This window comes from Acomys russatus, chromosome 8, assembly GCF_903995435.1.
Source record: "Acomys russatus chromosome 8, mAcoRus1.1, whole genome shotgun sequence".
Classification (NCBI taxonomy): Eukaryota; Metazoa; Chordata; class Mammalia; order Rodentia; family Muridae; genus Acomys; species Acomys russatus.
This window is the reverse complement of record NC_067144.1, coordinates 28,045,966-28,070,347: the sequence shown is the minus strand read 5'-3', so window position 1 is coordinate 28,070,347 and position 24,382 is coordinate 28,045,966. Positions and strand designations below refer to the sequence as shown.

At 46.3% G+C, this 24,382-nt stretch overlaps 1 protein-coding gene across 1 annotated transcript in view; it reads left to right on the top strand.

Annotated features, from left to right (window-relative positions):
- Window positions 1-24,382, top strand: part of Boc (BOC cell adhesion associated, oncogene regulated) — a 74,615-nt gene that overhangs the window by 22,123 nt on the left and 28,110 nt on the right. The window contains exons 2-3 of the mRNA XM_051149978.1: window positions 16,232-16,408; window positions 17,015-17,293. Coding sequence (XP_051005935.1) covers window positions 16,327-16,408; window positions 17,015-17,293 — 361 coding nt within the window. The 5' untranslated portion in view covers window positions 16,232-16,326. The remainder of the gene's footprint in view (window positions 1-16,231; window positions 16,409-17,014; window positions 17,294-24,382) is intronic.

Below are 24,382 nucleotides of genomic sequence, written 5' to 3'. Positions count from 1 at the left end.
GATGTCCTGCAAGCATGCAGAGACGTGTAAGGATTGGGGTGAGTAGGTTGGGGCTGGTCTTGCCTGGCATTTGCCTGAGTCAGCCCCAGAACCAGACATCACTGATCTTCCTTCACAGAACCCGAGAGTTTTTTGAGTCCCGTGGAAAGGTCACCATGTGAGCCTGATGCTTTGGTTCCTAATGGTTGGAGGAAGGGACATAAAGAATGGCTGCAAGAGACAGAGTTGCCTGACTGACAGTAAGTCCGATCTTTTCAGTCCCCCCAATTCCCCTAAGTCCTCCATGTGTTTTGGATGACTGACTATAGGTTTCCCTTTAGCTATAACCTTCTATCTTAAGTCATTATTCGCTGATTCGACAGGTGTTTTCTAAATACCTAGATGCGTGTTATGGCTACAGATGCCCATGTGGATAAGAGCATTATCACTTTTGAGCCTTTGCTTTAGTGGGCAGAACATAATGTGAAGGGTTCTAAAGAAAAGATGAACCAAGTGTCTAACCACTGGCTAGGGAACACCAGGCATGCCAATCAAATGAAAACAAGCTTCCTCTAGCACCTCCTGCCTTCTTGCTCCTCCTCCATTTCCTCTCTCATAAGCCCACTCTGTGCAGCCCAAGCTTGCAGGGAACAGTGGGGAGACCTAGGTCCCGTCTGGCTTGACCACTGGAAAAGGACCACAGTGAGCTTGAACTCAGGAACCAAAATCCCTGAGGAGACAGCTGTGGGAGTGCCGCCTTCATCTTTCCCTTAACCTGTGCAAGCTTGGAACTCCCTCTCTCGGGAGTTCATGAGATCCAAACTCCTTGGGCTTGGGAGAGCCTGCCCTACGAGGCTTGCACAGCTTAGCAGACATTGGCAGAGCACCTGCTTCTACTAGGTCTCAAGGAAGCAAAGGAGCTGTGTATGTGAGATCCAGGAGACCTTGGCACACTCACACTGACTTCTGTTAGGTCCCAGCCCTACGGATGAGAGAAGGAAAGCTTCTTTTGGGAGCCCCAAACACACATAAGCACACTGGGAGCCCCCAAACACACATAAGCACACTGGGAGCCCCAAACACACACATAAGCACACCGGGAGCCCCCAAACACACATAAGCACACTGGGAGCCCCCAAACACATAAGCACACTGGATGCCCCCAAACACACATAAGCACACTGGGAGCCCCAAACACATATAAGCACACTGAGAGCCCCCAAACACACACATAAGCACACTGGGAGCCCCAAACATAAGCATAATAGAAGCCCCAACACACACATAAGCACACTGGGAGCCCCCAAACACATATAAGCACACTGGGAGCCCCAAACACACACACATAAGCACACTGGGAGCCCCAAATACATAAGCATAATAGAAGCCCCAAACACACACATAAGCACACTGGGAGCCCCCAAACACATATAAGCACACTGGGAGCCCCAAACACACACATAAGCACACTGGGAGCCCCAAACACACATAAGCACACATGCACAGACAGCAGTAGCACGTGTTCACATTTCTTCCACAGTTCCTCTGATGCCTGTGCCACTAGCTCTGGCCCCTGCACTTAGTGGTTAGTGAAATCCAGTTAATCATGTGACTCATCTTTCTTGAGGCCATCCATTGCTGCATTTTAATTCGGGTATAACCAAATGATGTTGTCAGAGCAGGAGGCTCGCCTTGCTGTTCCTGTCTCCCACTCCGCCCTCTGTACAGTGCGCGCAGCTCTCTGCAGATTGGCTAAACTGCACTCCATCCACCCCAGGGCCCTACTGTTCTCAACAGGAGAGACGTGGCCGTCAGCGGCGGATCTACCTGTCTCCTTTTTCCGTGTGGTCACCTTTGCTTTTCTTACTCCACTTCTGAGCCAATTCCCTTCTGCAGAGTTTGGAGGAAGCACCTCCCATAGGTCCTGTGCATGGCTGAGTACTAGCATGCTCCTAGGAGAATCTCCTGGGGTAACACTACCCTGTTCTCAAGGCCACCTTCTTTTCATTGGGCGGTTGCAGTTAGAAACTGTGTGTTGGGTTTGCTCTAAGCCTGTGCGTAGCAATGTTTGTGCTAACAGTGATTCCTTCGCCCTGAGAGATGGGACTTTAAGCTTCTAAGGCCTGCTCTAAGTGTAGGGCCTGGGAAAGGTTTGCTTCCACCATTTTTAAAAATAACTATTCAGGGGCTGGAGACATGACTCAGGCGTTAAGAGTACTGTGTGCTCTTTCAAGGTCCTGAGTTCATTACCAGCAACCACATGGTGGCTCACAACCATCTATAGTGAGATCTGGTGCCCTCTTCTGGCTTGCAGGCGTATATGAAGGTGAAACACTGTATACTTAAATAAATAAATCTTTAAAAAATAAAAAATAAAAATAAACTATCCAGACTATAAAACAATAGCTTTCCGTTTGCTGTTCTGTCCGCTCTAAGTGTCAGAAGGTTTAGAAGTACATGTACCTATTTCCTCTGCAGGGACCACAGTGTTGGGTTGAGCAAATGATGTGTGGTGGAAAATAGCCCTGGCCACCCCAGTATTTAGAAGCATGTAGACGGGAAAGATTAGGTATGTTTCTTTGTGCCTGCGTGCCTTTCCCTGTGGCTGTGTGCATCCCCCTGAGTGAGGTTAGAAGCCAGATCCGGTCTGGAGGTGGGGATAGATGCTGGGGAGAAGCTCCAGTTATGCTTTCCCCCTCTGTAAACACTCCCTCAGAATTCCTGGTGCCAAAGGACCTGCTGTTGGGTGGGGATATCGCCTCCTTTCTCTCTGAACAAGTAGAGACACTCTGTGGCAAAATTATGATCATTAATGTCATTATCATCATCAAGGGGGTGCAGAAAGAGCGTGTGCATGGGGGGGAAGGGCATTAGCTTACATTATAGGAAGAGCTGATGAGAGCTGGCTGGAGAGTGCGCATTAGAAACTAACAAGAACTTGTACACACACACACACACACACACACACACACACACACACACAGAGGCATATGCCCCCCCACACACATACATGCCTACACGCGCACACGCACACACACACGATTCCCCTCTACACCCACGCACATACACACACACTCGCACGCGGGCACACACACACACAGGCATGTGCACAGACAAAGACAAAACAGGGCTCTTGTGAGGTTCTGTAAATCATGTGGAATGCTGTCCTCATACCATCCCTTGAAGGTGTGACGGGCAGCAATGTCACCCACTGCATAGCTGTTTACAGCCTACAAGCAAAGATCAAAAGCCATGCACCCTATGCGTCTGGAATTGTGGAAAACGCAACATGTCTTCAGTCTAAAATGACATTGGTTGAAAAAGCCCACCAGGTGCCAATGCCACTGTGTGAAATCTGATCTCCAGTGGCCGATTTCAGCAGAAAGTTCATGACCCTTGCTCTTCAAATTTACTACGTGATTGCTGTACCAGGCTGCTTTTGTGCATTATCTCATTAATGGCTTTTAGTGGCTCATCAAAGTGCTCAGTTTCATTTCCACAGACAGTAATCCAAGGCTCAAAGGGATGAAATAACCTAAGGTTATCTTATAGGGCACGTCAAGGGTAGGGGCCATAACACTCATACGTGACCCCTCGGGGAACACTCATTAGTAGTGCATGACCCCAAGTTCCACCATTGTCACAAACTAAAGAAGCTTTTGCCTACAATACAGATTTCAGATGAGCCCTAAAGTCCGTATGCCCATAAACTATCCCGAAGGGCTTCGAGAAGGCATCCACCTGGAGACAGGAGCATTCCTTCGTGGTGAAGATGAAAGTGGTCGTGGTTACAAAGCACCCAGTACTGGGCTGAGCACATCCTAGTGGCTCAGTTTATTTAGTTGACTTTCCCACGTCTCTCCTCCCATCCTTCTTTTCCCTCCCCATGCTCCTTTCTTGAACTCCTCAGGCCTGGACCTGTCTTTCTCTTTCTGACTCAACAGCATTTTTTTTCCTCCCTCTCCCTTCCCTCTCTGCTGGCCTCTTTCAGCCCGAAGCTGAGGGCACACATACAGTAGCATAGGCAGGTACCATCTTAGGTCAGAATACACCCAGTATGGCAGCAATCCTGAAGATAGGCAAAGGGCTGTCACTGAAGCGCATTAAAGGGTACAAGCCGCAGGAGAGGCTGCTTGGGTGCAGCCTGGTCCTTAAGGAGCACACAGCTTCTGCAGCGTTCAGCTGTGGCCACACTGGCTGGGATCCTTTGATGCTTCTTCTTAAGAACCCCCCCCCCCATCCCTGAATCCCTTTCAGGGTTCCTCTTTTTAACTCAAATTTCTAACTGCACCAAACCATTCCATTCGGCAAACACTGAGCATGGCCACCGGAATTGCCAAGGGACGCTAAGACACATTTGACACATCCTGGCCTCCGGGAGTTTATAGTCTATGGCAGAAGCTATGTTATAGACGTGCTGATCAAAACTCGCAAATCAAGCCGGGCTGTGGTGGCTCGTGCCTTGAATCCCAGCCCTTGGGAAGCAGAGGCAGGCAGATCTCTGTGTTTAGGCCAGTCTGGTCTACAGAGTTAGGTCTGGGACAGCCAAGGTTATACAGAGAAACTCTGTCTCAAAACAAAACAAAACAACAAAACCCTTGCAAATCCTCATGAGAATGAGTGTATCAGGTGTGCAGCAAGTTTCAGAAGACAGGATTAGGGGCAGTTGTTGGAATGTTTATGAAGGAAGAGGCACTTGAGGGTACGGTGTTCCTCTGGGATGAAGTGAAAGGGGGACAGTGATTCAAGTAGAAGGATCAGAAGGTGAAGACACAATTTGCTGAGATTAGAGCCAGTGGGGCGAAATGACAGGAAGGGTTGATGGCAGGCCAAGTGTGAAGAACCCGGAAGGCTGTGTGCAGCCTTTGAACTCCTCTTAATCATTCTCAGTCGGGGAGCAATCAAAGCGGCTATGTTCACTCATTTCCTTTTCTCTTTCTTTCTTTTTGAAACTGACTCAAAGGGTTAAAACATCACTTATAACTCTTCATATTCAAGTCATCGGATTGCCTGTGCACTTTCCGTGGCCTCACGCAGTGCTCACTTTCCTTCTATAAAATGGGATCTACATTATTTTCTCCTCTTAGAAACAATTATCTTTCATGTGGCTACTTGATCTTTGTAATTATTATATTAATTGCTAATCCACACGAAAATCGCCCCGAATTATTACGCCTAAACTTCTTACGTGAAGCTTCAGAAGAATTAAAAAAAAAAAAAATGACAAAGGGTTCAAACCCTGACTCTGAGGTTTACCTAGTGTGTGATCATGGTCAAGATATTTAAGCACCAGCAATAAATCCTCGCCAGGCAGATCACACACCCACCTCACAGGAGATTGTGGAATGTCAAAGGAACCTAATTATGAGCGCTAGAAGACACTTGAGTATTGAACATTAGCTGCCCTGTTGCTGTAACCTTTTGTTTTGTTTTGTTTGTTTTGTTTTGTTAAGATAGGGTCTCACTATATAGCCCTGCCTGTCCTAGAACTCACTAAGTAAATCAGGCTGGCATCAAACTCACAGAGATCCACCTACCTCTGCTTCCCAAGAGATGGCATTAAAGGAATGCACCATTATGCAAGGCTGTTACTGCAATTGTTACCTGTTTGGTTGAGCATGATATTCTAGAAGGAAACTGGAAGGTAGGGAGAAGACAGTGAGAAGACTAGTGGTAAAGTGTGCTTGCAGTCTTAGTACCCAAGAGGCTGAAGCAGGAGGCCCACTTGGTTCAAACCAGCCTTAGCTGTATAATGAAATACTGGCAAGGGGGAAAAAAAAAAAAAAGATGGTGAGAAGAAAGAGCCAAGGAGCAGTCCAATGCAGGGATCACTTGCCAGTGTGTTAGGCATAATTTATTGAAATGATAACATTTTGGATATATTGTTAAACAATATTATTCAAATTATTTTCATGTGCAGTTTTAACACCAGAAAAAAATAAATTACACATGTGAAGAGCACTGCCTGAGGTAGTTAGTCATAATTTCCAACTTGATTGTGTTGAGAAGCATAGTAAAGTAGGGGAGAGTGTGTCCCCTCCTCCCTTTAGTCACATGTGTTGAACCCCCCACCCACCCATCCCCTGTCCTGTTGTGTTGCCCTCCCCCATCTTATCTCTAGGAACTCTAGTCTATTGTAGTGGATGCCAAGACCAAGCCAGAGGACCGCCCACTCCCTTAGGGAAGAGACTTGTTGGGCCTTGAGAAGCTCAGGACTATTACACCTCCTCAGGCCCAGAGGAGGAAGTGGACCAACCAGGATGGGCTGGTGGGATTTCTCTCTCAGCAAGGAGTTCAGTCTGAAGGGGCCTCCGACCCTTCCCCACCTGTGATCTTTCAAGGGCACTATGAGGAGCTTGGAATTGGTCACATCTGGGCACCCTGGAGAAACGGTGCAATTGGCTTTAATAAGTATAGTAGTTGGGACTGAGGTGGCCCAGAGTTAGGGGAAAGGAATGGTGGAATTGAGAAGCATTGGTGTCAGAGTACATAGTAAATACTACCCATTCACCCACTCATCCCTCCCTGTGTGCAGTCTCAGGCTTATGCAGCGTGTGCCCCCCTCACATCCCCCTGCTGCGCCTCTCCCCTGCTCTCCCCTCCCCACCACCAGCCTCTTCCTCACTCCTAACCTGTTAGGTCCGGCCTTTTCAGCAGCTAGGGCTCTCTGGGGGTGGGGTGGGGTGGGGAAACAGGCCCCTTTGAAAGGAAGAAGCAGGGAAGAAACCCAGAAAGAAAGTGAGAAACAGAAGAATGAAACCAGCTAAGGGGCAGTGGTGCCTTGAGCTACCTCACAGCATCACAATGAATATGGACTCTATTAAGCTCCGTTCTGCCTGTTAGTGTCTCCCAGGGCAACACAGCCCCCATATGGCAAGCATGCAGCAGATTAGGGTAGGCCCCCAGGCCGCATGGAAGGCCAGGGGCTTGACTGGCAGTTGAACCCCCTGCCTCCTCCTCCTTCTCCTCACACTTGACACTGCCTGTGTTTATCTAAAGCAAGGAGGGGGGGGGGGGCATGGAAGGTTTTTTTTTTTTTGGTCCCAGCTCTGAGAGAAGGGGAGGTGGCTGGAGCGGTGTTGGCAGAGAGGCAGGAGGGTGGAGGTGGGGCAGTAAGGAGTGAGGCTTGAGGGAAAGCCTCATAAATATTCAGAAGGGGCCCTGAATGGAGGGAGAGAAATAAAGCAGATGGAATTCGTGTTAAAGAACGGCACAATCACCCTGTTTTGAGCTCTCCAAAAACAAAAGGAGAAAGAGAAAACGTAAAAGAAAAGAAAAAGGAACAGCCTCCTAGGAGGATAGGAGTTTCTTATCCAATTAGCAGGGTTGTCAAATGGAATCTATATGGAATAAGGGTGAGGGAATTGAGATGGGAGGGTGGAAGGAAAAAAAAAAAAAGATGATCTTCCTTCCTTCACTATTCTCCAGGCTCAGCAAGAAAGTAGCGTCTGTCTGTCTGTCTCTGTCTACACACACACACACACACACACACACACACACACACATACACACACACACAACCTCTTTATAGAAACATGGTCATTTTCAGAAAGAGCTTTAAGTCACAAAGATATGAGACTCCCTGGCAACTTCTTCCTCTGCCCGAGGTGAGAACTGTCTAGATGCGTTTTACCAAGAGCCCAGTGTTAAGTTTAAGGAAAGCCTTGTCCATCCCTAAAGTGGCAGGGGTCTTCTCTCTGAGAATTCACCCTAGAGTGCTCCCAAGTCTTCTGGTCTTGAAGGTAAGGGTTTCCCACCTGCCTGAGGGGGAAAGCCCCTCTGTTGTGGCCTTGTTACAGTGGACTCAGAATGTGGAGCCCAGGCATATTGCTCTGCCCCAAATGCCACAGGTTATGAATTCTCTCTGTCTTTGTGTTGATTTCAGACTGTCTTTCCCTGGTCTTCACAGCAGGAGTCTGTCTCAGTGTTCCATCTGTCACTTTTTATTCTTAGTCTCCAAGTGAGATATGAACTCCCAAAGGTGATTCTGAGCCATCCCAAGGTGGCCCTGAAAGAAAGTAGCAATTCCGTCCACATTTATTTCTGTCTAAAAGAGAAGCAGTAGGGCCGTTAGCCATTAGTATTTAATCCAGGATCTGAGAGCAATGCCTCTGAGCGGCTGAACAGTGTCACAAGTCACCACCACAGTAGCCAAGCTATCTCTTGGGTAGAGAGGAGAGGGCTTGTCACCGCATACCCTAACCACTCATTCATGCTCTCCTCAGCTGTCCTGTTCTCTCTTAAGTGGATTTTCAGATTATATTATTTAGTTTTAATTAAATTAACTCTCACAAAAGAGCAAGTGGCTTACAGAGATGGCAGCAAAGGAGCTGGCTTGAAGAGAAAGCTGATAATCTAAGAGCAGGCAAACAGAAGGGGAACCGGGGAGCTGACCCGTCCACGGCCAGGCGAGGGAGGAGGTGAAAGCTTTGGTAATGGAATCACATCCAATGAGAAGTCAACAAAGTAATTAGTGTTCGAGCCGGACTTGTTTGAATGAGATTACAGCACTGATCCTACCCCCAAACAAAGCCTGTGTCGTAAAGTATTAGCTAATGATTATAAAACAATCGGTATTGAGTTGTTCAAATATGATTAGACTTTTACCCACTTAATTATTTTTTAGTTCTGTCCTATATGTATTTAACTGCCAAGTGAGGCATGTATTAGGGAGAGTTACTCAGAATATTATAAGGGAATAAATTGGGAAACGTGAGAGACTATGACTTCAGAGAAGTCTCTTCAGTGCCTGATTGCTTGGTGTGGCAGCTGCGCGTGGAGCACCGCTTTACCGCCTGCTCGGCGTCGCCCTCTGACCTAGATGTCCTCCTTTGCCTCGTGCGGACGCTCCTCCACAGTCCACGCACCACCACATCCATAAAGCTCTTCCTGAACACGCTCTCACTTACCACCTCCCATTGTGACCAACTCCATCACTAGCCAAACTTTTAGGATAAAGAGGGTTAAGGTTAGCCCATGAGACTAATTCCAGAACTCGAGTGGTTTGGAGCAAGGAAGGTTTGTTTCTTCTAATTATGCTGAGCTGCTTTCTGCCATCTTGTAGCTGTGTGCTCTGAAACATGTGACTTACAGTCACCACATCCGGAGCGACAGAACTTGGCTCTCTAGCTCATGACTAGCTTAGCCCAGAAGTGACATATGACATCCTCATATTTTACTGGCCATCACTAGTTAAATGACCTTCAGCTAGCTGCAAGGGATTCTGAGAAGTGGCAAAGAGCTCAAGTATATTTGCTGGGTACTAGTAAATTTATATCCCATGTTTGGCTGTAAGTGTCTAAGGAATGAAATCATGTGTTAATGTCAGCAGTGTCTAAGTACTGTCTATATGTGGTGCAGCAATATTTCCCCCCAGCATAAATTGTAGTACATGTAGATATTTTTAATGGAGTCACACATGAAATCTGGAGAAAGACTAAAGGAGTAATATATTTGGAAGCTGGCTAAAGCATGGTGCATCATTTGAGAACACCAGACCATTATAATTGCCCCCATTTGACAACAGAATGGAGCTGGTCTTGGTAGCACATGCCTCTAACTCCAGTACCAAAGAAACTGAGGTAGTTTGGGGCTAGCCTGGTCTACACAAGACCTTCTCTCTGTCTCTGTCTCTCTCTTTCTCTCTGTCTGTCTCTCTGTCTCCTCTCCCTCTCTCACACACACACACAAACACAAACACACACACATCACTGAGACAGATGGCAATTCAGGCAACATTATCTTTATGCATAAAGAACTAGATTCAGAAACAGTTACAACCAGCTCTGAAACCCTGCAGGGGGTGGTGCTGGAGACTGAAACCAGCACTGGATTGAGATTCCGAGGCCCGATTTGTAGCCCTGGTCTCCTAGCTTAATTAACTAGGAGACTCAGTTGCCTGGAAACACACTAGATGTTATTCTAAGCTATATTGCATTTTTGCTTGAGGTCCTTCCAATTTAAAAAGGTTTCCTTTTAATTAGGTCTGTGGGTAAAGCACAACGTTTTAAGTAAAAATAAACTTTTTTTTCTTACTATGTATTTTGAAGGGTGTATACATGGTGTTTCAGTAGTCTTTTAAAAATTCCTCCTCCTAAATCTCTCTAAACCTGCATAATCATCCCTGCAAGAAATCAATGCTTGTGATTGCCTAATCTCCCCTTCAGTATGACCTTTTGAACAGAGGTCCTACTCTCTTGACACCTGGGGCTGCCAATGCTTGTACCCACCTATTTCTTGTCTCCAGCCAGGGGACAAGACACTTAGCTCTGCCTTCACCAAGCACTGGCAAGGGGGATCTTTCTCTACGAAACTGGAAGCTTGTCAAAACATGCGTCTTGGCAGATGAGCTTAATTGTCTAGCCTTTCTCAGCCTGAGGCACAAAAGGCTCTGTCAGATCTCATTCTAGCCAGTCAACTGCTCCTGAGGCGACTCCCGCGAGCGCGCCCTGCTTGAGTGCCCTCTCCTGTCCTGGGTGCAGGCCCCGCAGAGGACACTCTTCTGGGCAGGTGAGGCAGGCTGAGAGGGGCCCATTCGGAGGAGGTTTGCTCTCACACGCGTGCTCAGCAAGCCTTGTGGGCAGGAGTGCAGCAGGCTGTCTCCTGATGATAGACTCTCAGCTGTCTGTAGTTTTCTCAAAAAAAACTTTAAAAATAAATAAATATTTGAAGGCTGCAATTCCTCACACGTGGTCTCAAGCCCAGAAATGTGTATTTTGCTCTTGGTTTTTGGACAGTTTCAGAACTGGCGTCTGGGAGGCCAGTGTTCCAGTGGAGAATGCGTCTGCCAGGAGTGAGGCTTCTCAGACAAACTTTTTTGTGTGTGCAAATTACCCTTAAAAAATGGCTAGTCACTAGTCCTCATGGGCTAGAATTCATGGCAGGAATTTATTTTCATGTCTGTCTGCTTTAGATGTTTTAAATGTTTCTTCTCTTTTTCTGAGAAAATGCACAAGAAAATAAGATGCATCCAGACATATTTTTATATTGCCAAGAAAAATAACAGGCTCTGCTGGCTTCTTCCTCCAACTTTGAAAACACCTCCCTCACTTCACAGGGGAGCAACGTCACACTGCAGTTAGATTCTCCATCTCAAGCCTTGCATATAAATATACATTATGTGTACATAAATTATACATACGCATACATATATAAACATAGATTTTTACACAATTGTAAGATTACAGGTCTTTTAACCCTGAAGAGTTATTAAATAACCCCACACTAGATTCTAGTAGCTCATATAGGGGAATGAAGTCAAATCCATATGCCTAACACTCCTTCTCTTCCCTCAGATTTGAATGCATTCAGATTTGGTGGGGCCTGAGCATCCTTTTTAAAAGACTCTTAGGAGACATTTCTGCGTTAGGCTCGAAGCAACAGTAGATTGCCGTTAATGCTGCCAAGTAGATTCCCTGCTCAGCAGCCTCCTGGTTCTTGTGACCTGCCCCTGGAGTTAGCCGAGCCCTGGGGGCTCCTGTGCCTATGCATATCATATATATGTGTGTATGTATAAATATATATGAAAGGTAAACAGATAGTCAGAAAATAAATAGATAGATGATAGACACAGATAGATAGATAGATAGATAGATAGACAGACAGATAGATGATAAATAGACAGATGATAGATATAGATAATAGATAGATAGATAGATAGATAGATAGATAGATAGATAGATAGATGAGAGACAGTAGATGGATGTAGACACATCAATATGTGTGCATAGGTGTTTTAAACAAGACTCTCTAAAATTCATATCTTCAAATATGTGGTCAAATGCAGCAGGCACCGTGGTCTAGGGAGTATCTGAAATGCCCACAGTACACAATATGTGAGCTTCTGGGCTCGGTCACCAACACTTCCCAAACAAACTGACAAAAACAAGTAAGTCTCTTTTAAGGGCTATAGGTCCACGGTAGAGAGTATGCCTGTCATGTGCTAGACCTTGGGTTCAATTCCTGGCACTACAAATTAAAAGCAAAATAAAATAACAAAGCAAAAGGAATCTAAGGCAGATGTGGTAGCTCGTGCTAATAAAACCCTGGAAAGTGTTGCGTGATCAAGGCAGAGCAGCCACTTGGAGTTCAAGATCAGCCTGGGCTACGCAGTAAGCTCCAGGCTAAATTGAGCCACAGAGTGAGACCCCATCTCAAAAGATTAACTTGGAATTCAGTTTCCCTAGCCAGCCAGAAAACAACAACAACAACAACGACAACAAAAAAAAAAAAAAGAAAGAAAGAAAGAAAAAGAAAAAGAAAAAAGAAAGAAAGAAAAAAAAAACCCTCAGTGGCACACAGCCTTTTCTGTTGTTGTTGTTGTTGTTGTTGTTGTTGTTGTTGTTGTTGTTGTTTTTCTGGTCGTAATTCTGCTTTTACAAAATGAGACCCCAGAATCCTCTCCTTGGGGTCAGCTTATTCCTCCATTTTCTCTCCTCTCGCACGTTCCTACCACACCATTCTTTTCTCCTTGTTGGAAAAATAGGAAGAAGTAGGAAGGTGACTGGCAGCAGTAGTGAAGGCTGTTTCCATTTGAGCTGTGTAAATTACCAAGGCTTGGCCTGTCCTCCTACAGCAGTAGGGGGGCTTGGGCTTAATTTCCTCAGTAAATCCTTTGTCCATTTTACAACCCCAACACCTCTGTGAGCCTAGATGAGAACCAGCCCTTGGCTGACTTGGTCTGCTTGCCCCCACTTTGCTTTTTATCGCTTCATGTTCATATTCCCTCTCCCCTTCGCTGCCCCCCTCCCCCGTCTGCCTTTCCTAGGCTGGGAAGAAAGTTGGTGCCAATCTCAGTTAGGGAATGGAGAAACTGGGGCATGCCATGAATGAGTTAGTTCGCTTTAAAAAAAAAACCTGTAACTAGGAACCCTAGGTGGGGGTTCTATGTTAATACATCATCTCATAGGGAAAAAGTCAATTAAGGATAAAAAAAAATGAGCTGGAAAATTGAAAGGGCACAGAGAGTATACGTTTTGGCAAGGTGTCTCCTCTAGGAATCATTGTTTGGTCATGTTTTAAAACAAACAAACAAACAAGCAAACAAACAATGGGTACAAAGCCCTTGATGAAAAGGTGAGGAAAGACTGCCTTGCCTGGTCTCAGTGGAAGAGGATACACTCAGTCCTGATTCAACTTGTGACCAAGGTGAGGATGAGGGGTCTAGGGGGGTGTGGGTGTCACCTTTTCTGAGGAGCAAGGGAGGGGGATAAAGGGAAGATGGACGGAGGGAGGGAGGGAGGGAGGGAGGACTGAAGTAGAGGAGGGAGGGGCTGTGATCAGGATGTAAAGTGAATAAATTTTTAAAAAATGTGTCTTGCTTATAAAATAAAATTAAATTAAAATTATAAAAAAAAATATGCCCCGGTAGCAGAAAGCACAGGGTTCTAGAGGCAGTCCGTGCAGCTTTTGTCCCAGGCATTCAGTTCCACAACTATGCACCATTATATTTCTGGTACTCAGTTTCTTCACCTATAAGGTAGAGATAGTGGCCCCCACCTCACGGGGCTGGTGCACTAATGAGAGGATTCAGGTTGTGTCAAGTGTCCCTGGAGCGGTACCAGGTAGTCCCTCCATCCGCCCACTGTGTCTCCAGCAGCGCTCATATCCTAGCTTCCTATCCTGAGGAGCAGCCCTTGCATTTATTAAATCATTAAAACAGGAGCAGACATTTGTACAAGAAATTATTGGGACTGTCAGAAGGGAACTTCTGAAAACTTCTTTAAGATTCTCCTATCAAACGGAAAAGTACCCCTTGTCCACTCCCAGAACAGTTGAGTGGTCTTGTAGGAGGCAAATGTTGGGAGTGAAGTGAAGGGGGAAGCACTCTTTTTTGGAACACACCGTGAGCCTCCCTCAGGAGGTGTTGGGGATCCAGGTTTGTGTGGAGGATCCTCATTGGGTGGGACCAATGTGGTCCTCTGAACCTTCATAGCAACCAGGCTGGACGGAGCCCAGAGCCAGAGGGCCTCAGAAAAGCAAAAGATCTAGGCCAATCCCAAGCAGGGTTGGGTCGGAAGGCCTGAGATAACCACCTAAAGTAGACCTGTGGGCATACAGAAACCACAGACTGGAAGCTCAGGCAGGCTCTCTATCAGGAAGTGCAAGTCTTTTCCTCCACGTGACTATAATTTGAGAGTCACTCATTAGATCAGTTGTTCTAGAATTAACGTTCTGATCATAGGCCATTGTCCCAGAAATAGCCCTTTATATTGCCATATGTGATCGTAAAAAGATTACAATAGTGGTGTCAAAATTTTCAATTCAGCCTTTTAAACAAAAGACATTTTCTATAAACATGTGAAAAGTGAACCATGCTTAAGGCCTAAGCTTATTTGACAGTTGAGTTTAATCTTGTCTCTCTCACAGCTGCAAACCTGTAACATTTTGAGAATCTCAAAAATAAGACTATGAATTCTGTTCTCAGTCAAAACATTATTTCGGCTCTGTGGAGAGAGTGGAGGTCAGGCCCTATTGCCCACAAGATAAAGACACATGGGTGTGGTAGCCTGCCTATAACTTAGGGAGGTAGAGATGGGATTCCCCAGAGCAACTGACTACGTAGGTTCACTAGATTTACCAAATTGGTGAGTTCCAGATTCAGCAAGAGCTCTCACCTTGGTAAACACACACACACACACACACACACACACACACAGAGAGAGAGAGACGTGTACGCACATATGCACATGGATGCAAATACATGCACACCCGTGTGCACTTATAGGCATACCCCACACATATACACATGGAAAATACATAGGTATCTTAACTCTCTTGTGACTTCCTATAGCTAGGATTCCTTTCATCTTTGTGACCTGTAGTTTTTATCAGCCTCAGAAAGTGCCCTGTGATCTCATCACTAAAAGCATAAAAAGTTTTGTTTAGAAACTCTTTAGTTGAGTGTGTAACATTCTTTTTCTCCAAACCTGTACTAGTCTAATGTTCATGCTTAAATCTGTATGAAGCCCTCTCTTACAAGTCACAGAGACTGGGGCTGGGAGGGGGTGCCCAGTCAGTAAAACACTTGCTGCTACACAAGGATAAAGACCTGAGTTTGGGTCCTCAGAAGCCACACGCACGCCTGGCACAGCAGTGCGTGCCGCCAACAATCCCAGTGCAAAGGCTGAGACGGCGGGATCCCTGGGGCTCGCTGCCAGTGGCTCTGCCCTATCTGTGAGCTCTAGGGGTTTTGGTTTAGTTGTTTGGTTTGGGTTTTGGTGGGATCCATTTTGATGTCTTTGACTGATAAGGGTGTCGATCTACCTTGCTTTATTCGGTCACACTGCAGATATATCAGCGGAAGGTATAGAAAGGATGCCTTGGTTTGGGTAGCATCAGAAAAGTGTATTAGGATAAGCAGCTGCCTTTGTGATTCTTGAAGATTCTTTTAAAGAACTGTAGCTGTGGGGATAATACTGTGGAGGGGTGGAGAATGGAAGTTTTTACACAGGCGTTAAAGGGTGACTGAAAGTGGAACAGGCAGCTGGAGAGGTGGTGCCGTCAGAATTGTAAGGGGATGTTGTCCTGAACAGAGATGCTGCCCAGTGAATCCTTAAGGCAGAAGCCCCAAAATTCCAGTGCCAAGACCAGAGAGAATTGGAAGCTAGAAGGCAACGCTGAAATAAGGCTCTGTGTGCAGAGTCGTGGCTGATGTGGGGCCTTTGTGTTTGGGCCAATAGATGCTACTCACAAGCTTAGGAAGGCAGGCTTGTTTTGAGAATAAAAAATTGCTGAGGACATAGGTGAGGTGTTGGCAGTAGGGGAGAATTAAAATGTCCAGGGGTCATTGAGATGCTACAGTTCCTTAATGAGGAATGACAGCGCCCTCCCTCCCCGCAGAAGAGGAACTCAGTTGACTTTTAACAGCATCGTCCGACAGTGTTCTGCACTGCGACATGGCACGCCATGTAGCCACAGATGCATAACTTCTAACCATTGGGATGAGTGAGAAGAATGTTCCTGTGTTTGCACTCGCCAACATACATGCTCCCTGCCCTTGCATGGCTCGTCCACGGTTCTCAGCCCCTCTATACCCCTGTCCTCGCCATCAAGGCTCTAGCATTGTTCCCATGATGAGATTACCTTCTAGCGCAGGAAGAACCCTAATAAAACAATTCCTTAAGATAAGAAATGTGTCATGAAGAGCCTCTTTGGTCCTCCGGTAACACAAGTGTGATGGAGTGAGGGCGAGGGATGGGTCAAGCTCCAGATAGTCTCACCATGGCCATTCTCTGCATTTCTCTCACAACAGGATTGCAGGGCACGGCAGAGTCTCTACGGGTGTCCCACGTGGCTTATGGGACTTCGGCTTGGGACCCTCTGGGACACACCGTACTTCGTGCGAAGATGACAACGTGCCGAGGAAAGCGGCCTATGGCTACACTGGTTTGGCTTCTCTTGGCCACAGCGGGCTGCCTCGCTGTTTTGAGTGAGTGTTTTCCTCCCGATCTGCCCCTCCCAGAACAGCATAAAGTGCCGAAGTGGCTTAGCGTACTTCGAACACTACCTCTCTACTGGCCCTCATGCTGTGGCATGCTCAATAACGCATGACGAAAAAGCGATCAGGACAATACCGTATTGCTTATCGTTTTGTATCTTAGTAATTTCAAAGATATACTAGCAGTAGAAGGGGAATACTAGTAATAGTTCCCTGCAACGCGCATTTACTGTAGGAACACAGGGCAGCCATCTGCATACTCTGTGAGCCTTACGACAGTGCTGTGAGCCAAGCACTACTAGCCTCAGTGTACAGAAAACCAGAACTACACAGCTCAGAGGAAGAGGCACTGGATTCAGCCTAGGTCTGTCCAGCTCCAGAGTCTGAGCTCTTGCCTTTGTACTATATTACCACATAGCCAGGAAACTTTCTGGAGACAGGCAGGGTGGGGAATGAGCAAAGGAAACTGGCTTATCCAGGGGAAGAGCAGCTTGTCTGGGTGCCAAGCTCCTCAAAAGGTGGTGGTTGTGGTGTCAGGTTTTTTTGGGGGGAGGGGGGAGTGCTCAGCTCATTGCTGCATTGGCATTCTCTTTGCAGATGGAGTTCCTCAGGTCACCGTCCAGCCCACGTCCACTGTCCAGAAGCTTGGAGGGACTGTGATCCTGGGCTGTGTGGTGGAGCCACCATGGGTGAACGTAACTTGGCGCTTCAACGGGAAGGAGCTCAATGGCTCCGATGATGCTCTGGGTGTCCTCGTCACCCGTGGGACCCTCGTCATCGCTGCCCTCAACAACTACACCGTGGGACGGTACCAGTGTGTGGCTCGGATGTCAGCAGGAGCTGTGGCCAGTGTGCCAGCCACGGTGACACTAGCCAGTGAGTTGGCTTCTTTGCTACTTTGTGTGCTGTGGTCTCACCTTCTCCCGCTCTCTTCTCTCATATTCCTACCCTTTGCTCTTAGTCAACGCGTTTAAAGGGTCCAACTGATGAAACTTTTCATGATAGTATGGTGGCTGCTCAGCAGTCTTGGGGGCTGTGGTTGTCCCAGAGAAGTTCTTCTCTGATCGGGGTGAAATACGGAGTGTCTACAGGGAGTGAACTGTTCTGGGGGGCCAGAATTGGTGCCACGTCTCCACTTGGTCAGTTGTTTTAGTAAGATGTGACAGCTGCTATCTGACCGCCCCCCCCTTCCCTCTACCCTTCCCCCCTCATACAGTACTTTCAGTCACGGTTCCTTTATCCCTGACAAGCTTGCTTTGGACTTTGATGTCACCATCACTTTTGGCTTCATGGGTGATGTGGTTCTTGAGAGTGAGTTGTCCCATGCCATAGGTGTAAAGAGAAAACATCTACGGTGTGGGTCTACTGGAGTCAGCCGAGGAACCGGGAAGCAGAAGTACAAGGGAGAAAGGCTTGTCCCTGCCTCTGGCCCCAGATCCCTAGGAGAGCATCACTGTAGGAGAGAGGAGCAGGGCCGCTAGCGGGACTCCTGGTTCTTAGGAGGCATCAAGCTGTTCTGCCCCTTGCTACAGGAGGCAGGCAAAGAATGTCTCCCCGAGGGGTCAGCTTGACCTTGAGATACATCTGTGCCCACCCCACATGGAGCCACTCTCCTTCTTGGCAGAAAGAGCGCCACTGAGTCTGATTGTTAGGTCTCTGGGAGCAGGCTAAGAGCTGAGCAAAGTGTAGCTGAGTGCTTTCCTCTGGCTATGCTGGTGGGGGATGGGGGATGGGGGGCTGGGAAGGGATGTTGGAAAGCTTAGAGGAAGAGAGCAGAGATAAGTAGAGATCTTCACCGCACATCAAAAGTGGCCGAGATCAGAACCACACTTCTTGGCATCAGACATTTTCTACTTCCTCTTACCATTTTTTAAAAAAAATTATAATGGCACTATAGACAGTTTGGAATATGTAAAAAGTCATGCAACCCTCAAGTCTGCCATCTTCACACAGCCACATTTGTCATTTTGGCACATACTCTTCCAGTTTTTACCCATATGTTTATGTTGCTGTTATAATATGACCGAATTATACAGCTTCTCTTCTTGTTTTTATTACTATTATGTATACAGTGCTCTGGCTGCATGTACACCTGCAGGCCAGAAGAAAGCATCAGATCACATTATAGATGGATGTGAGTCACCGTGTGGCTGCTGGGAATTGAACTCAGGGCCTCTGGAGGAGCAGTCGGTGCCCTTAACCTCTGAGCCATCTCTCCAGCCCCACAGCTTCTATTCTTATCTTTCCCCTTTGACACTGTATGGTAACCATGTTCCTTTGGACATGTGATAATTCAATGAGTGTAGAATGCATACAGTAAAGTGCAAAACATATGGATCCCAAGTGGACAACCAATGCATATGTGTATAACATATAATATCATGTAACTGTCACTCTAACACATCCCATCATGCCCTTAGCTAGCTTACTTCTCCTCCCTTCCCACGGTAGAGTAGACTGAAGTATTTCCTGTTACCAGGCAGTTCATTCTTTCCCAGTTGTTCATTAGTACAAATAAGATGTACCTTTCAACATGTGTGCCTTAAAGGGGCATCTAGGAGAGAGATCCTATCTGCAAATGATCAGCGTGTGTCTGCAGGTGCCCAAGCTGCCTATAATTGTCTATCCAGCCTAATGAGGCCCCAGCCTGAGCCTTTTAGTGTTTGGAGATGGAGTTGGAAGAGAGCTTGGACCTCTCTGATTCAAAGTGTATCTGTGTGAGGAGTTTCGATTTACAGTATTTATTTATTTATTTATTTATTTATTTTAAAAATCTGGCTCTTGCTTTCTCCAGTGCTTGAAGGATGTATGGCTGGCAGTTGAAGACATGTGTCTGAGTGGAGCTGGTCTCCTATGAAAGCCAAAAACTATTGGCTTTGTCGTTCAGACGTGAATCCAAAGTGAAATGCTTGGACCTGATTAAAGAGCAGGAGACGTTGAGGAAAGAGGGGTGAGCAGGTGGGGGTGGGTGTCCTGCTGAGGAGAGAGTGGGGGGGGAGTTCAGCTGCAGCCTCCCAGCATTGAAGGAGGGAGTACCGGGCTGCCAGGAAGGCTGGTGGGAGCTCAGAGAGCGGGGTGCTATCTTTGGGTTAATGCCAGTGGAAGGTCTGGCCCAGACTCAGCAGTTAGATTAAGTTTCTGAGAACACATGCCTGAGCAGACTGGGGCTGCGTTTTGCTGATTGGCTGGTGTACAAGGAGACTGCTCTCTATAGGTGGGACTACCAATGGCACCCTCTGGGTTTAGAGGCAGGCAGAGCAGGAGAGTGCAGCACACGTGCATATACACCTCACACTCAACATTTAAGGCCTGTTTGGGGCCCTTCTTGCATACATGTATCTTCCCACAAGGCAGTGCTGTTTGGCCTATCTGGCAACATGCCCTATTCTGGCTCTAGTCTAGAGGCCACTGGGAACTTTACAGGGGAATGTCAAGGATCTGGCTCAAGGATCCAGGGATAGGGCATTCCCTGGAGCACTGTCCTGGCCCAAGACTCTGGTTCTCCTGTGTTGATGCTAGGCGTAGGGGTGGACTTCATCCTGAGTGCGTAGCATCAGCTTCTGGATTTTGGTAAAAAGAGAAATAGAAGTTGAGAGTCCTGAGCTGCCCATTGGCTACATCTGTGTAGAGGACCTAGGTCCAGTCCATGCATGGTCCCTGGTTGGTGCTTCAGATACCACAGGCCTCTCTGGGCTCTGGTTAGTTGGCTCTATTGGTCTTCTTGAGGCTCTTTTGTCACTTCTAGGTCCTTTTATTCCCACCACCCCACACACACACACACTTTTCCACTAGACTCCCTATGCTTCATCCAAATGTAAAAGAGGACAACTCTTTTACATAGCAGAGTGTCTTAGTAGTCAGGGGTTAGCTCTCTTTCTTGGGGTGGGACTTGGCTTGGGCCAGGCATTGGCTGGTCATTCCCTCAATCTCTCCTCTATCTGTTCTATCTTTATCCCTGCGTGTCTTGTAGATAGGGTAAATTTTGAGTTGAAGTTTTTGTGGGTGGATTGGTGTTCGCCTTCCTCCAGCAGGACTCTCATCTAGTTAGAGGGTGTCATCTTCAGGTTCCATGACCCCTGCTAGAGCATGAGGCAAACCATAGTCACTTGCTAAAGCAGCCTTATATCCCCATCCCTGGGATTAAAAGGAAAACATATTCCCAAAACATTTCTATGTTTCTTAAACAAACTAAAATTACAAAATTCTTACTACAGTCAGAAGAGGAGCTCTTTGTCATACTTTAATGTAGCCCATATGTAAAATGAAGAGCCAAACCTGTATGGTGGAGAAAAAAAAATAAGAAGCTAAAATTTTATATTTGGGTTTAAGTCTTAGCTTTGCCTCCGAAGAGTCGTTGTGACTTGTGTAATTCACTAAATCACCCGGATTTGCCACAGCTACCATGAAATGAACATAATAAGATTGTATCACCAGGATCATGGGGTTTTTTTGTTTGTTGATTGGTTTTGTTTTTGGTCAAATGAGTGAATATACAGTAACAGTATATCCTGAGGCATTTTAAAAATTCTAGCTTTTATTCATTGGCCATTTGGTCAGCAAATACTTAGAAAGAATCTTCTTGCAGAAGGCTCTGGGGCTTGTGTCAAGGCTATGTGACAGACACCATTCTGAAGACATGAATCCAGGCTTAGTTCAGTGTCTAGTCATCACAGAGGCAGACAGAAAGAACTGGTCCTCTCTCCTGAACTTTCTTAGCTCCTTGGATGCAGATGTTCTCCAGAACCTACCTTCAGGAGCAGCGGTGGCATCACTGTAGAATGCTAGCAACTCTCAGAGCTGCCCACTGTGTCCCTGTGAGCTCCTACTTGCTAAAGGTTCTGTAAACAAAGGTGGTATTCACTGGCTAGCTAGTCTGACCCTGGCCGGACCTCACATGGCAGATTTTACAAACAAGGCATGTATGTTCTTTCTCACATTCTCATTAGACACTTCATTAACATTAGTCTGACCTTGAACTAGAAGAGGCTATTCAGGACCATTGTAGACTTTTTTTTTCTTAAAATATTTATAGCTTCTTTTATTTTAGGGTCCCTCTTTTTGGCCAGAGCTCCAAAAAGTGAAACAAACAATAAATATACAATAAGTTTAATTATATATACCTAAGGCATGAGTAATTATATATTACACATGGAGGGGGGGTTCTTTTAAAGAATTGGCCCTATGCAGACAAGCAATGCTGATTAAAGGTTGATGTTACAGTCTTGAGTCCAAAAACCAGAAACTTAAAGTGAATTTTCTATGTTGTCTTTCTCCAGGAAAATTCAGCCTTCACACTTAATACCTTCAGCTGATTGACTCAATAATGCCCACCCCGATTTTACTCAAAGCCTACTGATGGCACATGGCAATCACCTCTTTTGCCTTGATAACTAGACTAAAGAATTAGTCATTAGTTACCAGCAAGGTTGACATGTGACATCACACCCCACCCACAATGACCACCACAAATATACTCTCTCTCTCTCTGTCATGGCTTGGGATCATGTCTCTTTAGAGGCAATGTGAAGAAATTGCATTCCATTAAGTCCAGGTGTCAGCAGCAGCAATGTCTCTTTCATACCACCGTGTTTCCACTCAGCTAATGCGATGATTAATCCTCAACTCCACTGAGCCCTCACAGTGTTCCAGATTTCAGACCTGCATGGAGCTGTAAGCACTGGAGATAAGGACTCAAAGGTATTGATGCTCAGTCCCTCTGTGGCAGTCAGGGTTCCCTGGAGGAAACTTGCAGAGTGAATCTCTCTGTACAGAAAAGGGGATTTATTATAATGATTTATAAGCTGTGGTCCAGCTAATCCACCAACGGCTGCCTATGAACGAAAGGTCCGAGAAGCCAGCCTTCAGTCCATGAGGCTGGATGTCTCAGCTGGTCTGCAGGTATGTGCCGAAATCCTGAAGAAGTAGGCTCTACCACCAGTGAGGGAGAATCAAAGCAAGCAGGCACAGAGGTGGCAAGTTTGCCTCCTTCCGTGTCCTTTATAGAGACTACTGGCAGGAAGTGTGGTCCAGAGTAAAGGTGGGTCTTCCCACTTCGTAGATCTGGATAAGAAGTGAGTCTTCTCCCTTCAAATGATTCAACCAAGAAAAAGAAAAATCCCTCACAGGTGTACCCAACCATTTCAGATAATTCCAGATGTAGTCAAGTTGACAACCGAGAACAGACTAGCTGCCAGACCTTTCCAAAGGATAAAGGCACGAGCTTCATGCAGCCTTCTTGGCTTGGTACCTGTATGTTGCAAGGAATTGATTTGGACACATTTACCAATTTCATTAAGACTTTTGTGTATGAAGTTTAGTTTGTTGATATTTTATTTGTAATATATACATATACGTAGTGTCTTGAGTTTTACTTTAAATTCAATTTACCACTTACGCTATATAGTTACTAGCCTCTTTAGCTCCCTCCCCCCTTTTAAGAACAGAAAAGTAAAGACTAAAAGAGAAGGGAGTATGCAGGCTAGACAAATCGATCCCAAGAACTTTCTCTCCAGCCATTATGATGATGCTTTTCCTAAAACATATTTTATTGTCCTGATTCGCTATGTAGCCCCCTTTAACTCAGCTTCATCCTCAGACACAGCTTAACAGACGTGATCTATCCTTAAAGTTGTCAGTGAGGCAAAACCAAAGTGGAAGAGCCCAACTTGGGACACTGCAAGCCGTTCCCCAGGGCTGACTTCTCTGTTTGGATGTTTTAGAGACTGGTGTCTTAACAACTACTGTGTTTAGAATTTCCAGTACATCACAGGAAGCTCTGGTACCAGTTATTGAGGACCTCTCGGTCTAATGAGGAAAATGACCCTCCATGTGGTACCCTCTAAGATTCGAATGGAGGCTGAGAGCCTAGCAATGACTGACTTCAATTTGGGAAGGTGGGATTTCTGAGAAAGACCCAGGAACCGCATCTTGAAGAAGGTGTGGCTCTGCTTGTATCTTTAATGTTTCGAGTCTTTACACAGCATCTGCAAGCCCTGAACAATTAAGTTCAGCCAGCCACATGGTGGACAGACACAGGGACAGCTTCTGGGATGACACCGACTTTGTTTTCCATGGTGAACACTACCAAATTTTTTATTTCTTAATCTTTATGTGTATGGATGTTTGGCCTGCATGTACATCTGCATACCGTGTGCATGCTTGGTGCTCAAGGAGACCAGAAGAGATCATGGCATCCCCTGAAAGTAGACTTATAGATGGTTGTATGGATGCTAGAAACCAAACCTGGACACTCTAGAAATGCAGCTGGTGCTCCTAACCTCCAAGCTAGCTCTCTAGCCTCCCCCACTCACCCCACTACCAAGTTCTTAACCTAGCTGCGTTAGTCAGCTGTTTCTCCTCTCTCTCTCTCTCTCTCTCTCTCTCTCTCTCTCTCTCTCTCTCTCTCTCTCTCTCTCTCTCTCTCTCTCTCTCTCTCTCCCTCTCTCTCTCTCACTGTTTTGTCTCTTTATCTTTGAGGACTGTGCATGCTATGGTTCAGAAGGAGTTCTAAGTTGTTTTGTTTTGTTTTTGTGGGGTTTTTTCCCCTGCAATCACATCCCCAACCCCCAACATATACCAGTCTGGCACGGTCTGTATGTGACTCACAAAGAAAACAAGAAGGAGTCAGTTGCTCCAAATTGGAAAAAAGAAATAAAAAAGTGGAGCAGTTTGACTGAGTTGTGGACTCCTGTCTTAGCCCTTTGCTTTGGGATGTAGGCATGAAGGGGGGTCAGAGGAGAGAGGAGCTGTGGGAGAAAAGAAAACACAGGTGGCTTCCTGAGCTGCCCCAGGAGTGGAAGGCAGACTGCAGCTGAAACCAGGACCCAGGCAGCACCATGGCAGCCAAGACTCGGAGAGGGAGGCCTGGCTTGGTTTGAAATTTACTGCTTTTAGTGGTAAATGATGTGTTTGACTTGGCCAGGTGAGTGAGCAAGGAAATCACCCTTCAGACCAAGAAGGCCCTAA